The following is a 16,335-nucleotide window of genomic DNA, read 5'->3' on the forward strand; positions in this document are numbered from 1 at the left end:
TAAAAAAAAAAAAAAAAAAAAAAATATATATATATATATATATATATAAAATGTGCATCTGCACTGAATAGGCATAGGCATTTTTAGATTATTATTTCTTATACTGTAGGGTAAAACAACTGTTTACACAGCATTTACATTGTATTAGGTTTTGTAAGTCATGTAGAAGTTTCGTGCAGCTACTGCCCCACTTTATATAAGGGACTTGAGCATCTGTGGATTCTGGCATCTGTAGGTGTGCTGGAACCAACCCCCAAGGACACGAAAGGACTCAGTCCATGAAGAGTAAGCAGCAGGGGGCACAGGAGGGCACATATGGCTTTCTTACCATTTTGCTGCTGAGCCAGTGAGGTTTGTGGGGGAAACAGTGTTGGGGGGAAGGTGCTGGCAAAGGCCCCCGTGGGTGGCACTGGCTGGGGGAAACCAGGCCCAGCACTGCTCATCCCAAAGCCAGGCCCTGCGGAATAAGACATGAGACTCAACCAAGCGAGTTTCTTGCAGGTGGACTAAGAACAACTTTTCCCAAACCCCCCTGGTGGGAAGTGGGGCACAGGATCCTTCATGAACCCCAGAACTCTGCAGTTTCTCCTGCAACCTCTGAACCTGCCCTCTTCCTGCTTATGGGGCTTGTGGCGTGGAGGGCACAGTCATTATGAACGCAGGCACAGCAATGAACTGGGGCAGCTCTCTGTGACTATCAAACTGCACACACGAGAGTTTTTACCCTGCTCTGAGCCTTAATTCTCTCATCTCTAAAATGGGCACAGCACACATCTCACAGGGCTGCCATGAGAACTGACGGCTGTGAGCCCCTCGGCATGGCTCCACATGTGGCTCAGCTCTGCAGCTGTTCTTCTCTTCCCAGCCCTGGAGCTTCAGTGAGCCAAGGACAGGGATGACCAGGAGTTGGAGGGGACAGAAGCAGAGGATGTGGAGGGCCAGGGTGGGGAGAGCACAGTTCCTGGCTAAATGAGGGCAGACAAAAGGAGTGCAGTTTCCTGGTGACTTAGGCTCGGGGCACAAAAGGGAAAGAAGCTGGGTGCCCAGAGGGACACAGGATGATGGAGACAGGAGAAGCACTGCCACTATGAGTCAACATGAAAGCAACCTTCAGAACTGGTTCCCCTAAACCAATCCTACAGTTCTGTGACATGGGGTTTTCCTTTATCCTGCTGGGCAGCCTAGAACTGAGGGCCTGGGCTGGGCGGGTAGATAGTAGCATCAGCAGGAGTAGGGGGAGACCGTGAAAGGCAAGGGCTGGGAGTTGCAGGTGAGCTGACGCTCTGCAGAGTCCGAACAAGGCAGGGACAGTGCACGTGGCTTACCTGGGGCCAGGCCATTGGGCTGGAACGGGTTGGTGGAAGGCAGCTGGAGCTGGGCGGGGGCGGTGAAAGGATTGGTGAAGGCTGCCCAGGGAGGAACCAGAGAGGCGGGAGAAAGAGACAGTTATCTTTTTTTTTTTTCTTATTTGCCTTATTCAGTGATGATGGCGTATTCCTCTAAATTTGGTGTGTGCCTCTCTCTGTCCAGCATCCCTCCTCTCCTGGCCCTGGTACCCACAGACAGGACTCACCTCCAAAGGCAAGGCTTGTGTTGCTGCTGCTGTCGCCAGGTGTGGCAGACTGGAGGGTGGGGACCTGACCAGCCATCCCGAAGATGCTGTCATATAGGGAGAAAAGCCAGGATGCATCTCCTCCAGGACCAGGGACAAAAGGTGAGCAGGGGATCAGAGGACAAAAACCCATGGTGCTCTCACAGACCAGAAGGGAGCATGAGGGGAGGTGAGTAGGCCAAGGGAGCAATCAGGCTGGCAAAGTGCTGCTAGCTCTAAGGTGAGTCCCTCCATTTCTGGACCTACCTGCCAGGGACACCTCCAGCTGACACTCCAGGTCCCAGGAGGCTGCCCACATCTGTGAGGCTATTGGGCTGGCTGGCAGCTGCAAGAGGAGCGGCAGCAAATGGAGCTGACTGGCTACTCCCTGGGCAACCACAGGAGAGAAAAGGCAGGACTTGGGTGAGAGGAGGAAAGGGCAGAAGAAGAGATGGAGATGGGCTGTTTTGGAGTGGGGTGGAGGGATGACAGGAGGGCATCCTGGCTTCTTGGAGCCAGCCCATTTTCCACAGACCACCCAACTTGGGAGACTTGTCTCCCACTGAGTTCTGGGCAGTGGCAGCCCAGCCCTCCTGAAACTCCCTAGCATGTGACACCTCCACTGTGAGAAGAAAATAATTTGTCCTATGTCAGGCCTTCCTCCCTCCTCCTCTAGTTTGGCTGACACATCCCAGATGGAAAAGTCTGTCCCTTCCTCAAACCAGCATTTTTCTTCATTGACATGTTACATGAAGGAGCAAGCCGAGGCACTGTGAAGGACAGCAAGTCTGGAGCACACTCAGGAGCTGTGCAGGGACTGTGCACATGCCACCAGAGCTGATAAGCAGAGTCTCCAACGGTCAGCACTCTCCCATCCAGCTGCCCCCGCAGAAGGCCCCTGACTGACGCCCTGAGCTTGGGTGCACTGCTCACAAACGGGGCCAGGCCAACTGAGAGGCTCTCCTGTCCCCCACATCTTCACAGCCAATGAGAAGCAGCACAGAGGGCAAGGCCCACATGGAAACCTTAGAGAGCACGAGGACCAAAAGTCCTGGTGATTCCAAGTAATCTCATCTCAGGGGGAGCTCCCTGGCCCAAGTCCCTGTAATTTCCCAAAAACTTCCTTGTCTGTATTCAGACTTATCTATATATCGTGGGACCCTGGTGATCACTGTGGGCTGCTGTAAAGGTAAACTGTGGCCACAAATGCAAAAAGGCTTTATTTTTAGTGTGCTGGAAGACTCATTACTACTGAAGTAAAATTCACTTTACCAAGTGTCCACTGCATGACAGTGTCCAGTACTTGAGGACTGGATATTTGAATGGGTAGTCAGAAGAACTGGAGTCTAGACATGGCTCTGCCATTTGCTGTGACTCTGGCAAACCATCCCCTTCTCCTGAGCCTATTTGTTTTCTTGCCCTCTCATACTGTGTCTCATACTGTGAGACATGTGAAAGGATTTTGAAATCTGTGAAGTATAACTCAAATGCAAGGCACTATCTATCATACCTATGACAGAAATCCACGAGAACAAGGGCCTCCTTGAACCTTTTTGGACTAGGGCCTCAAGGATAGGCCCCATCCATGGTCATGGCCACTAGCTCCTGCTCACCCTGGGCTCAACAGAAGACTATCTGTGGATGGGCCTTCCCTGACCCCTGGTTTGATCTTGGTTTTCTTCTCATAGAAGGGTGGGGGGGGCGGTTTACCAGGGATTGAACTCAGGGGCACTCAACCACTGAGCCACATCTCTAGTCCTTTTTTTTTTTTTTTTAAAGAGAAAGGGTCTCACTGAGTTGCTGAGCACCTCGCTGTTGCTGAAGCTGGCTATGAACTTGAGATCCTCCTGTCTTAGCCTTCCAAGCTGCTGGGATTACAGGTGTGCACCACTGTGTCCAGAATCTCATACAACCTTTTCCTTTTTCCTTTGGAGCCCTCAACATATTTATAGTGATATGCATTTATTTCTGTATCAATTGTGTTCCTCACTAGAGCAATTTCATTGGTAGGAATTTTCTTACAAATACAACTTGCAAATGTGCAAAGCATAACACATGTAGGATAATTATTAAGTGTAGCACTAATTAGTAGCAAAACCATCACAAATATTCATCAACAAGGGACTAATTAGATGAAACATGACTTATACATACTATAATAGAGTATTATGCAGTTATAAAAAATAAGGAGGGGCTAGGGGTGTAGTCTAGTGGTAAAGTGCTTGCCTGGCATGTGTGAGGTCCTGGATTCAATCCCTAGCACCACAAAAAAATAAAGACAGACAAGTTTACCAGCTGGGAATTCTTTTTTTTTTTTTTAATATTTATTTTTTAGTTTTTTCGGCGGACACAACATCTTTGTATGTGGTGCTGGGATCGAACCCGGGCCGCACGCATGCCAGGCGAGCGCGCTACCGCTTGAGCCACATCCACAGCCCCCAGCTGGGAATTCTTTAAAAAAAAAAAAAAAGAATAAAAAGGTCTGTGGAGATGTAGCTCCATGGTAGAGTGTGTGTCTAGCTTGAGACCCTGGACTTGATCTTCACCACCATCAAAAATAAGATAAAAATAAAAAAAGAATAAGGAAGCTCTTAATGTATTGTCAAAAAAGATTTAATAGTACTGTTAGGTTAAAAAAATCAAGGTGTGGAATACTATGTATATTATGCCTTCAAACGTATAAAAACCTGGGCTGGGGCTGCAGCTCAGTGGTAGAGTACCTGCTTCACACGTGTGAGGCACTGGGTTCAATCCTCAGCACCACATAACAATGAATAAATAAAGATATTGTGTCTATCTACAACTAGAAAAAATATTTTTAAAAAAGTATAAAAAAATGGAAAAACAGGAAGATAAAAAAGTAAATAAGTCTACAGACTCCTCTTTCCAGAGGCACAGTTATAGAAAGCAAGCAAGAATGCAGAGATGGTGTGGATAAGGCTGTAGAAATATTATGTAGGATGGAAAACTAAATATCTGTAGGGAAAAAGGAAAGGACCAGAAAAAGTGACGGGGAAACTCAGGTAAGATGGCCGATGGGACAAAACCCTGTAGAAAGTGGGAAAGGACAAGGGGGTAACATTTGCAAACGGAAACATCTGTTTCTCCTGACACACAAGAGGAAGAAAAAGGGAAAGGGAAAAATAAAGACTCAAGGCAAAGGAAAGGCAAAGCCAGGCTGGCTCCCAAATCTTCACTGCTCCCTGGCCCCTATGACCACAGCCTGATTTCTCATCAGCACAGTTTTGGGTCTTTCTGAATGCCTCAGAACTGTAATTTGAATCTCTATGCTCTTCCTCTGCTAAAGGCTGTATTTATCCTTCTTGAGGGGAGCTTCCCTGTGCCAGGCATTTGGCATAAATGACAATACCTAGCAGTTCAGAAAGGAGCAGGGGTGACAAGATGTCTATGCCTACCTGCAACCAGTCCTGGAGAACAGCTTCATCTTCCTGAGTGTCAGTGCCTCCTTGGCCACCTCCCTCACAAATGCCCAGGCTTTCTAGATGAACAAGTTACAGCTCCCAGCTTCCTCCCAGGCAAGGCTATAATGCCACTGTGTACACTTGGCCATCCAGCCTCTGACCATAGTCTGTAAGGCAGGTGAAGTTCTACTGATTCTCCAGGCCCCAGCCTTTCCCTTGTCTGATTCAGAGTAAATGGACTTTCCAGCAAACCCAGCTCCCTCTCCTCAGATGAGTGAGATTCTTTGGCACTGTCCTGAGTCCTCAAGTTTCTAGAGCTTTCCCCAGTGAGGACCAGGCCTTCCACTCTACCAGGTTGGGAGAGACTCAGCTCCTGCCAGGCTGCAGGCTTGCTGTGCCTCACTGTGGACACTAGGGGGCAGAGCTGGCCCTAACCCAGGTGGCTTCAGGACCCTGCACACACGGGGGCAATTTTACAAATGAAGCCACCTGAAAGTGATAGTGAGCCCTTGAGCACATATCATATGCTGCTTATATACTTACAGAGCCTCAACTCCATGCAGCTTGATTTCTACACATTTGCCTTAGAAGGGTTTTAGGGAAATTGCAGTTTTAGAAATCTCACCTCTCCATACTGCTCCTCAGAAATATAAAAATAAAACCAGGCTTGTCAAAAGCAACACTCACCTCAAAATCTATTTTCCTACTCCATTCCCAATCATGTTCCCCGCCCCCCGCCCCCGTAACCCAGGACCTCATACAGGTAAGAGCAATACTTCTTTTTTTAAAAAAATATTTTAAAAATATTTTATTTTTTAGTTGTACACAATACCTTTATTTTGTTTATTTATTTTTATGTGGTGCTGAGGATCAAACCCAGGGCCTCGAGGGTGCTAGGTGAGCGCTCTAACCGCTGAGCCACAACCCCAGCCCCAAGAGCAATACTTCATTATGTCACATTCATAGGCACACTCTTGTATGGGTTGGCAGAAAGTGAATGGATTTTGCCACTTATCAGCATTTGGTTTTAGCCAAGTTATTGGCCAGAGTGAGCTAATTTCCTCAACTGCAAAGTGGAAATCTTTCCTTCCTCCTGACATACTATGTGAATGCTCCAGGCCATAGCAAGATCTTTGAAAATGTTGACTGGCCCTGGGTTTGGCTACAGAGTGTCTGCTTTTTGAGACAACTAGATACTGGACAAAAGGTTCAATGCCTGGGACAGCTGTGGGACTGCTGAGGTCTTCTTTCTCTCTGGATCTGTTCCATAAGCTTTGTCTTTGTCTTTAAAGCAATCAATTATGCTAGGAAGGCATTTCTTCTGAAGGGGCCGGTTTAAAAACAACCTTGGGTTAGGAGTATAGCTCAGTGATGCAAGCATGTGCTTAGCATGTGTGAGGCCCTGGGTTCAATCCCCAGCATCACTAGAATAACAAATAAATAAAATAAAATAAAATAAGAAGCAACCTCCTCTAGGCTGTTACATCTAGTGCTCCCACTCCCTTTCTCTTGCTAAACTGGATATTCCTATGTCAATTACACTGTGGCCAACAGTGCCCAAAGGGTCCATTTTTCCCCACATAATACTGGCCAATATCAATCTTTAAAAATTTTGCCAATATAATATGAAAAATTATCTTATCCTTATTGCATTTCTCTTCTTTGTTAGGTTGAGGATTATTTTCATATTTTTTTTTTCTGAGTATCATCTGTTTGTGTCTCTTAGCCATCTTCCTATTCTTTCTTTCTTACTTACAGAAGCTTAACAAATACTTCATGGATATTAACTTTTGTCTGTTTTCCATGTTATATCTTCTTTCTATCTGTTCCATGCCTTGAAGTTTTTTTTTAAGAACATCTTCCATCACATAGAAAGTGACCTATGTGGAGTTCCAGTGGGGTAGTCAGCACATGATACTTATAAGAAAGTGACCTATACTGTTTCTCTGTTGGAATTTATGGAGATTTTTGCTTCCTAGTACATGGTCAAATTATAAAAGGGTCATATATTTAACAATAAAACATATTTTGGGTTAGGGATGCAGTTCAGTGGTAGAGTGCATGCCACCACCATAAAAAGAAGGAAAGAAAAGAAAGTATCTACAGGTTACAAAGTTCTACTTATATTCTTCTTTCTTGCTTGCTTATTTATCAATGTTATCTATCTTGTGAGAGTATATTATAGTCTCCTACTGCATTGGTTTATTAAATGTGTCTAATAGTTTTTACTTTGTGAATCTCAAGGTTATACTGTCAGTTACTTTAAGGGCATGATTTTAAGAATGTCTTTATGAATTTTAATTTAATTGACAATTTTAATTTTTATCAATATAAAATGTCTCCATTAAAAAATAAAAACAAAAACAACACAGCAATTCTCAGTGGCACAGTGGAAGGCTGTGGGCAGAGTGAGAGTTAAGAAGTCACAGCTCTGCCGCTCTGCAGGCTCCACAATCAGGTAAACTGCTTCACTGCCTCATCTATAAAGTGGCTCAATTTTATAACTTTTTGGGTTTGTGGTACTGGGAATTGAACCTAGGGTCTCATGTATGCTAAGCATGTGCTCTACCATTGAGCTATACCCATTTTAAAAGGACACTCTCAGACTTCAAAACTCTATGATCAGAGGACCCTGGGTAGGCTGTAGGGTGGGAAGAATAACTTACCAAAGCTGCAGCTTCCAGTTAGCATCCGACTGGCTGGCATTGAGAGTGGAGCAGGGGAAGGGAGGTTAGAGGAAGGGAGAAAGAGAGGGTGTGTCACTAGCTTGTCCCCCAACATCTGGTCTCTACAGCACCCCAGTTGCCCTCTCTTGTGTCCAGGATGTCTAAAAGAATGACAGTCTGAAGGCTACAAAGACTGATGCCTGGGGACTTTTGGAGGAACAAATGCTTTAAAGAGTCTTGAGAGTCTCCTGCATAAGAACCAAAGTTAACAGTCCTTTGCTCTTAGAAGAATGGGTAAGGACTTCTGGAGAAAAGTCTGTTTTCCATGTTATACCTTCTCCCTGTCCCTTTCATGCTTTCTTATTTACAACATCTTTTATCACATAGAAAATGATCTACACAGAGCTCCAGTGGCATAAGTAGGTACTTGTAAGAAAGTGAACTTGACCCAGCCCCTTGACAGGATATGGCACAAAAAATCAGAGCACTTTAGAGAAAAGGTCCTGTCCTTACTCAATTTTTCTTCAACTTAGGTCTTCAGACTTCCCATTCAGATATTTTCCAGGGTAGAAAATGTATAGCCCCTGCAGCAACTGCAGCCACTTTCCTTACATGAAGAACAGAACCAGAGCACCCCCTCTCCCTGACAGGCATGTGTCAGACCACCCTCGTCCTCTCCTAGAGCTTCTTCTCTGTGCTGCTTCCTTTGCACAGTTCTTTTTATCAGCAGGGATGTGAATGAAGGGTGATGTATGGATGTGGACGGCTGATGCTGCTGGAAGACAGAAAGGAAACTGGTGGGACAGTTTACCTGCTGGGGTTGGCTGGGTCTGGAACAGGGACTGGCCCGCTGGAGGGAGGCTTCCGAAGGCAGAGGAGCCAGGGCTGCTGCCAAAGGCATCAAAGTTGGCAAAACCTCCATGGGTAGGTGTCTGGACTAGGCAGAGGGAATATAAAGGTTATGTGAAGAAAAAGCATATGCATGTCTACATAATGTGTGTGCTAATTCTAAAGACCAGGGATTGCTCTGACAGGACGTCTGCCTTTCCACTGGTTCTCTTCAGAGGGAAACGGAAGGAGTCTGGGGCTGAGAACTAGACCCAAGTGGGGAAAGGGGCATCCAGAAGCCTCCAAGTTCATTTCCTACCATCTTTTATCCTCACTCCATGACTTTTTTTTAAGGGCCTAGTTTATGGCAGGATCATGTGAAAGAATTTTTTTGGTGGGGCAAGGGGCTTGAAAAAGCAAAAGACTAGATATCGCTTTGTTCAACCCTCTACTGGCTATTGCTGGTGTCTGGGAAGAAGGCAAGGAAAAGGAACATGCTAATTCCTTTCCTTCCATCTTTATAAAAGAAAGAAATAAAAAGGCTCCTCTAGTGTTCTTAAGGAGGTGCAAGGGGCCTCCAGCTGCAGTGCTTCATGTCTGCACTCCTGAATGGAATCCCTGCCTCATTATTCACCTGAATCTTTCCATCCAGGCTGCTTCAGAATGACCATCACATGCTTTGGTGTGGAGAGATCTAGAACCACAGGAAACCTTGGCACCCCAAGGGACTAAATGTCTTGTGTTATAGGTGTATATATTATAGGGGGTGCTCGTCACAAGTTCCACTTACCCCCAAAGGCTGGGAATGCCGCAAAAGCAGGTACTGCCTGGGGAGCAGCAAAAGGGTCTCCACCGATGTCAGCCAGCAGGTCGGTGCTGGCTTTCTTGGTGCAAGAATGAGGAGGAGGCTGGGAGGTCCGGGCCTGGGCTGGCCGAGCCTGAGATTGGCTGACAGACTTGGAGAAGAATTGCATATGGCATTTAGATAGAACCAGACCCCTCTATGACTCCCCAGGAAGCCCCCAGACAGCCAAGTGGAGAAAGCAGAGAGTGAGCGCCTCCTCTCAACTGAGAGGCTTCCCGGCAGAAGCCTCAGCTCTTCTCATAACTCAAATCGTCCTTTTTTTCTCAGTACAACCATTCCCAGAACCACATATTTTAGAGTGCATTAGTCAAGTAATCCTGCAATAAACATGAATGTCTCCGACAGTGCCCTGGAGCTGCTGCCTCATCTTTCCAGGTACTAGAAGCAGTATCCTGGCCCCCACTCTGTTCCTCAGAGGGAATGGTCAGGATTGGAGATGAAACTGACTTCCCTAAATACCACTTCCTGTTGGGCTCTGTCTTCCAAAAGACAGGATGGCCAGGGTGACAGATGCAAGCTACAGGTAACAGCAGGAAAATGAAACCCCTGTCTCAAGCCTGCCTTGTCTAACCCAAATCTCAGCGTAAACCTGAAGGACAGTTCTGAGAGTTACCTGGCTTGAAGTGGAGGCAGCATCCGAGAGAGGTGGCACAGGATCCCCCAGAAGTGTCCGAAGGGGCTTCCCTTCTGGGATGGAACCCTGGACGGGGGTGGAGGCACTGCCTTTGGTATAAGTGGGCCCCTTGACTTGGTCTGGGGGGACATACCTTTGAGGAAAAATAGACTGTAAAGAGAGAGCTAAAACCTTGGACCATGTTCAACTTAGGTGCTTAGGAAAACACAGGTAATAGGGGTCAAAGGTCTCTCTTATTTTTTCTTTATTGATCACCTTTTTGTGGGTAAAGGGAATTCAGCAACTTAGTAAAGTTCTGCCTCTTTCTTGATCTTGTCCTTGAGCATATCATTCCCCCCCCCCCATATTGGGGATTGAACCCAGGGGGACTCTACCACTGAACTACATTCCCAGTCCCTTTTTATTTATTTTGAGACAGGGTCTTGCTAAATTGCTGAGGTTGGCCTTGAACTTGGAATCTTCCTGCCTCAGCCTCCTGAGTTGCTGGGATTGTTGGCATGAGTCACTGCCCTGGCTGCCCCTTAGCACTTTGATGCTCATTGTTTCTGCAGGAACACAGAGTTTACTCTAGGTTGTGTCTCCTTCTCCTCCTCTCCCCGTCCTCTTTTTTTAAAAAAATAATATTTATTTTTAGTTGTAGTTGGACACAATACATTTATTTTATTTATTTATTTTTATGTGGTGCTGAGGATCAAACCCAGTGCCTTGCACATGCTAGGTGAGCACTTTACCACTGAGCCACAACCCCAGCCCCTCCCCCCCTCCTATTTTGACATCTCAAACCATGCATGTTTCAAGTAATAATACATTCAATAATGCTGATGGGCCTACTTTTCAATTTCTGATTCAAGGTCACCCTTTTTACTTTCTGGATATTTCTTCAGATTCGTCCTTCTCAAGCCCACAGAAAAGGTGTCAATATCTCATCCTTTTAGTGCTCACAATCTATCCTGTCCTCCAGCTCGTGTTACTTCTGATAAAAATCTCCTCCTACCATAGCACAAGCAGTCCCTGCTCAGTAAGCATCTAATTCTGAGACACTCCAATGAGGAACTCAAAACATAGTTTTATCCATGTCAGTCTCCCTTCTCTCTGCATTTTCTTCTCCACCTAATAGTTACCCTAACTATATATAAGTGCCAATGGGCAACAAGAGGAGAGAAAACCTGGGGATAAAAAAGGCAAGGGAGAATGGAGATGATGTTTTCCTCATTAGGAAAACTGAATACCCATAAACCATGGGTAAGATGATTGATGAAAAGCATAAAGCTACAGGATGTGTAGCTTGCAACCATCTCTCCCCATATAAAGATCAGTGGAGTTATAAAAACTAGCTCACACTTCTACAAGCCCACCTCCTTGCTCTACAGGCTACAGTCTCCCCAAAAGAGGGGACATCAAAATTGCTGGGTTGGGAGCTGATGACAAGATGTCCTTTCATGTTAATTTATTATTTTGAAGCTAGAATTTAGCCCTGATTGAATCTGAGTGGAACCCAAATCTAGCTTTTTTTTTTTGGTACTGGGAATAAAACCCAGGATGCTTTACCACTGACCTACATGCCTAGCCCTATTAATTAATCTAGTTATTTATTTATTTTTGGTAATGAGGACTGAAACCAGAGCTCATTACCACTGAGTCACATCCCCAGACCCCCTCCCCTTTTTTTGAGACAGGGTCTCGCTAAGTTGCACAAGCTGGTCTTGACTTTGTGATCTTCCTGCCTCTGCCTCCCAAATCGCTGGTATTATAGACATGTGCCACCATACCCAGCCCAAACCTAGCTTTAATTTGGACATTGGAAGGTCAGATGAAACACATCTTAGACTCATGTTTCCACAGCAATCTCTTTCCTCTTTCTTACCATCTTTTCTTCTCGTATTTTTCCTGGAGAAACTCCTTCACCTTCTGAGGATCTCTAGAGTCTGGTATTAAAGATGTCCGAGCATCAAAAAGACCCAGCCAAATCTTTCTGCAAACCTGAAGGAATAGAGCCAGGTGACAGAGAAAATGGAGCAGAGAAACTGAAATATGAAAAGATGTATCTTTCATTGATATACCACTTTCAATGTCTTCATCAATAAATATTTACTGAGCATTTTTACAGTGCTAGGATCTGATATATCTAACAAATAAGACATAATTTCTATCCTCACAAAGTCTGTAATCTAATGGGGAGGTCATATCTTAAATAAATAAAAAATAAATTTATAATTACATATTGTGATGCACAATAAAAAAGGAAAATAGCCATAAGAATTATAGACAACTAAATTTGGGTGGGGATGAGATCAGAGAGAATTTTCAGAGTCCTTGATACTCCTGTCTAAGTAAGCTAATCACCTGCAAGTTAGAAGTACTGCTCAAATCAAAGATAGCAACTTTCCAATTGGCAGATTTAGCCTAGGAAGGGGTTTAACTTACTTTCAAGTAAATGACATAGACTTAAACCCAGGTAGTCAAGGCTCAAGGCAGCAGAGCAACCCCAGCTCCACTAGGAGGGGCTGGCCCATCAACTCTGAATGCAACACAGACTGCTAACTGCCCCATCCCCATTGACCAGGGGCAACCCCTACAGAGACACTGCTCCCCCGCCCCCACACACATACACTCCTCAAATGGGACAAACCACAATTTACATAACTAAGATTCTTTAAATTCACGAATATACATATACAAGAAATCTCACATACTAAAAAATTAAGAGAGACCTGACCTCAAAAGAAAACTGTGGGGTTTTTCTATACTTGAGGACAAGCTCCGTGGGTAGACAAGGCAACTACCACCATCTAACCATTCCCTCGGTGAGAGCTCACCTCATTTCCACGAGACTGTAGAAATACTACTTCAGGCTCTGTGAAAGTTGTCATGGAGATGGACTTGACACGATGAGGGGGGTTCAGGCCTCTCCTGTGGGGGAGAAATAGAAAGCAAGAGAAGTATAATGCAGTTAGCACTGCAGGTCTGCTTATGAGAAGAGGGGGAGGGAGGAAGAATGAAGCAACAGCATACAAGCTAGGCTCAGACAGAAAGAGGCCCCACCCAGACCTGGGGCTGTGGAGCTCAGTAGTACAGCACTTGCCTAGCATGCATCAGGCCACGGGTTTGATCCCAAGCATGGGGTGAAGAAATAAGAACCTCATTCAAAGCTGCTTCTTAATTCCAAGAAAGAAGGAACATAAGAATGTTTTGGAAGCCTTGAATGAGACAGGGAAGAGTTAGGGACATACTGTGACCTAATCATTTTAGAGAGGAAAAAGCAGAGTCTACCCTCCAGAAACAGCTTTCTGTATCATGGCTCAGGTCCCAACAGGCTAAGAAGCTACCTCCAAGAACTCAGGCATGTGACCATGTCCCATCTCCTGTTTTGCCATTGTTTCAAAGATAGGGCATATCCCAAGGTCCCAGAGACTATGAAAATATAAACCCCTCAATCATGAGGAAAGGCAAAAATGAAGGCCCACAACTATTCCTGATATGGTGACCAGAATCCTTAAGCCAGTTGCCTCTCCTGGGCTCCACAAAAGGGTGATGTGTTGGGGGGTATAAGAGGGGACCCTCTCTTTCAGGAAGCCATCTTTGAGATTCCAGATTGTCTAGATCTATTCAAAAAGTAAGAAGAAGTCATATTCAACCATGGGATGTGAGGATGGCACTGGCCAAAATGTATATCCTGTAGAGATGCTTTGTGTTTGCTCTGTGTTTTCTGTTAACTCCCAGGGGGTCCAGTTCCATCCTGTAGAGAATACAGCAGGAAAGGCGTCCTTACCTCCACTCAATTAGCCTCTGGAGTATTCTAATAGGGAAACTTGGGGCTAAGCCAGCTGGGGCTTCATGGGTTTCCTTACACCTTAAGTTTTACTCTGGTCTAGACCTTCTGCCCTCATTGTGCTAAAACACAACTAGCCAAACCTAAACAAATGAACCTGACCTGGGAGTGAAAGATCACAGACATATGCAGGAAAGAGGGTCATAGCGGATGAGACCTCTTTGAACTTTAAGAAACTGGGCAAATCAAGAAGTTAGAATTAAAAAGTCAGCTGGCCCTCCGTTACCATGGGTTCTGCATGCATGCCTTTAACCAACTGTGGATTAAAAATATTTGAGGAAAAATTTGCGTTTGTACTGAACATGTACAGACTTTTTTTTTTTCTTATTATAATTCCCTAAGCTCTACAGGAGAACAACTATTTATGTAGATAGCTTTTATATTGTATCAGGTATTATGAGTAATCTAGAGATAATTTAAAATATACAGGAGGATGTGCGTAGGTTCTATGCAAATAGTTTGCCATTTTATATAAGGGTTGGGGAATCTTCCCCCCACAGATACTGAGGGTCGACCATAAAACTGGAATAGGGTCCCAGCTAATGTCCTCAGGAAAACAAAGGGAGAAGAAATAGATAAGGACATTTACCAAAGGGAAATCCTGAAAATTCATAAAGAAGGTGGAGAAACATGTTCACGCTCACAGGTGCACACATAGAACAAAGGTGCTCCTGACGAGTCTGTGAGAATGGCAGAGAACCTGTCAGTGTAAGTGACAGGAGAGGGGCGGGGAGTGGGACAGATGACACAGTACAGAGTGAACAGTGAAGGGCGGCTTCTCTTTTGGATGATAAATTACTCATTAAGGAATTCTAACAAAGGACAGGACACAGGGGGCTTCAGCGGAGATCATTTTCAACAATTCTGCTGCTAGACTTTCAAGTAAAGGGTCTCAAAATGCCCTTAGAAAAGACAAGCAATATCAAAGCTGACTGATGCCCTAAGGAAACAAGAGCAGGAGAGCCAAAAGGAAGGCTTTGGTCGGACACAGCAAACTCAAACAACAGCTCTTTTTTCCTCCCTAATACTGGGATTGAACCCAGAGCCTCGTACATGCCAGGCAAAGGTTCCACCACTGTGTGCCTCCCCAGCCTCTTTTTGCTTCCCCCCTCCCCAAGACAGAGACTTGCTAGCTGCTCAGCCTGGTGTTAAACTTGGATCCTTCTGCCTTAGCCTTCCAGTTGCTGGTATTACAGGTGTGCACCAAACAGTACCTCTTAAATATGATCTTCCCTGAAGACTCTTACAGTCACATTTCTGAGATAGTCCAAGTCCAATTTTTTCTCCTAAGGCCTCTCTTGCTACTGGCTCAGCCTGATTTCATTTTTAATTCTAGCCAGGCTGCTTTTATATTCTTTCCATTGCTTCTTCTCACCTTAACCACTAGGCTTCTCTGTTCAGAATGCCCCGCCTTTTGAAGTCTGGCCAGAGTTGACCTCACTGTGCCTATGAACCTGGTCGTTTCCTCTTCACCTCCCACTAACAAATATTTGCTTTGCACAGACACAGGTCTGTGCACCCGGTAGGCACTTTGGGGGATACAAAAATATCAGGACCTAGTTTTTGACCCCCAGGAACTTACAAGAACTCGAGAACCTGCATACAAGTACTTCTTTACAGTGTAGGAAGCTATTCAGTCGGACACTGACAGATTAGGAAGAATGTATCTCCAGGACACAGCAGTGCGAGAAGAAAGAGAAATGGTCATGGGAATGGTAAAACGTGTTATGTTTACATTAGAAAAATAAATCCTAAGCCTATCACATGAAGGTCACTGACATTTCCTGAAAGGACAACCAGGAACTGTTAGCAAAATATAAACAGGGAGGTGCGCTTCCTTGTCAGGGGGAGGAGGGGAGCTCACCCAGGCATCAATCAAAAGGGGATGCTTAGAACAACAGAACTTCTTATGGCTGAGCTTGGAGTTGTTTTTTTTTTAGGGGGGGGGGCAGGGGGGCGTGGAGATGGGGGATGATGGGATGAAGGAAAGGCAGAGAAAGTAAGAAGTGATTTAAGTGCTTTGGACCAAATGAATCTGATGGAACAGGATGTTTCCACAGCACAGTACAAAAAGCACTACTCTGACCTTGATGTCTGTAGACTGGATTATGTATAACCAGAGCCACAGTTTGGGGGCAGGGAGAATTCTCTACAAGGCAACACTCTGCAGCTCAGGAAGAGGGCCTAGTTACATGGCTTATGAGTCAGTGTTTCTTTCTGAATCATAGGGAAGCCATTGCTGGCTGAGAGACACAATTTAGAAATGAACCCTCTCCTGCCAGCAGCTGAAAACAAATGGTCTAGGTGTGCTGCATTTTGTTGGGTACATAACAGGGCTATGCAATTGGCCAGATGTGAGTCACTGGCTTGGAATTAAACAGATCCAACCTTCTGATATGTACCCAGTGTCCCCAACAAAACTCTCAGGTTCTTCCTAAAAGAAGAAAGTTAGAAGGAGGCGCTGCCCTTCTGTTATCACAGCAGATCCTTTCTGTTACTT

At 45.2% G+C, this 16,335-nt stretch overlaps 1 protein-coding gene across 2 annotated transcripts in view; it reads right to left on the reverse strand.

The window, feature by feature from the left end:
• The window catches only part of Agfg2 (ArfGAP with FG repeats 2), a 20,535-nt gene extending 5,012 nt beyond the window's left edge, over nucleotides 1-15,523 (reverse strand). Inside the window, exons 1-11 of one of the 2 annotated variants that reach the window (XM_015491501.2) lie at nucleotides 15,050-15,523; nucleotides 12,823-12,916; nucleotides 11,871-11,986; nucleotides 9,986-10,139; nucleotides 9,298-9,463; nucleotides 8,491-8,616; nucleotides 7,680-7,712; nucleotides 1,859-1,979; nucleotides 1,574-1,659; nucleotides 1,326-1,406; nucleotides 329-457 (exon numbers count right to left, since the gene is read on the reverse strand). In XM_015491501.2, coding sequence (XP_015346987.1) covers nucleotides 329-457; nucleotides 1,326-1,406; nucleotides 1,574-1,659; nucleotides 1,859-1,979; nucleotides 7,680-7,712; nucleotides 8,491-8,616; nucleotides 9,298-9,463; nucleotides 9,986-10,139; nucleotides 11,871-11,986; nucleotides 12,823-12,876 — 1,066 coding nt within the window. In that variant the 5' untranslated portion in view covers nucleotides 12,877-12,916; nucleotides 15,050-15,523. The remainder of the gene's footprint in view (nucleotides 1-328; nucleotides 458-1,325; nucleotides 1,407-1,573; nucleotides 1,660-1,858; nucleotides 1,980-7,679; nucleotides 7,713-8,490; nucleotides 8,617-9,297; nucleotides 9,464-9,985; nucleotides 10,140-11,870; nucleotides 11,987-12,822; nucleotides 12,917-15,049) is intronic. The other variant, XM_015491502.2, reaches the window with a different exon arrangement.
• Between the last annotated feature and the right edge of the window lie 812 nt (nucleotides 15,524-16,335).

The sequence above is a fragment of the Marmota marmota genome, unplaced genomic scaffold, assembly GCF_001458135.2.
Source record: "Marmota marmota marmota unplaced genomic scaffold, marMar, whole genome shotgun sequence".
Lineage (NCBI taxonomy): Eukaryota > Metazoa > Chordata > Mammalia > Rodentia > Sciuridae > Marmota > Marmota marmota.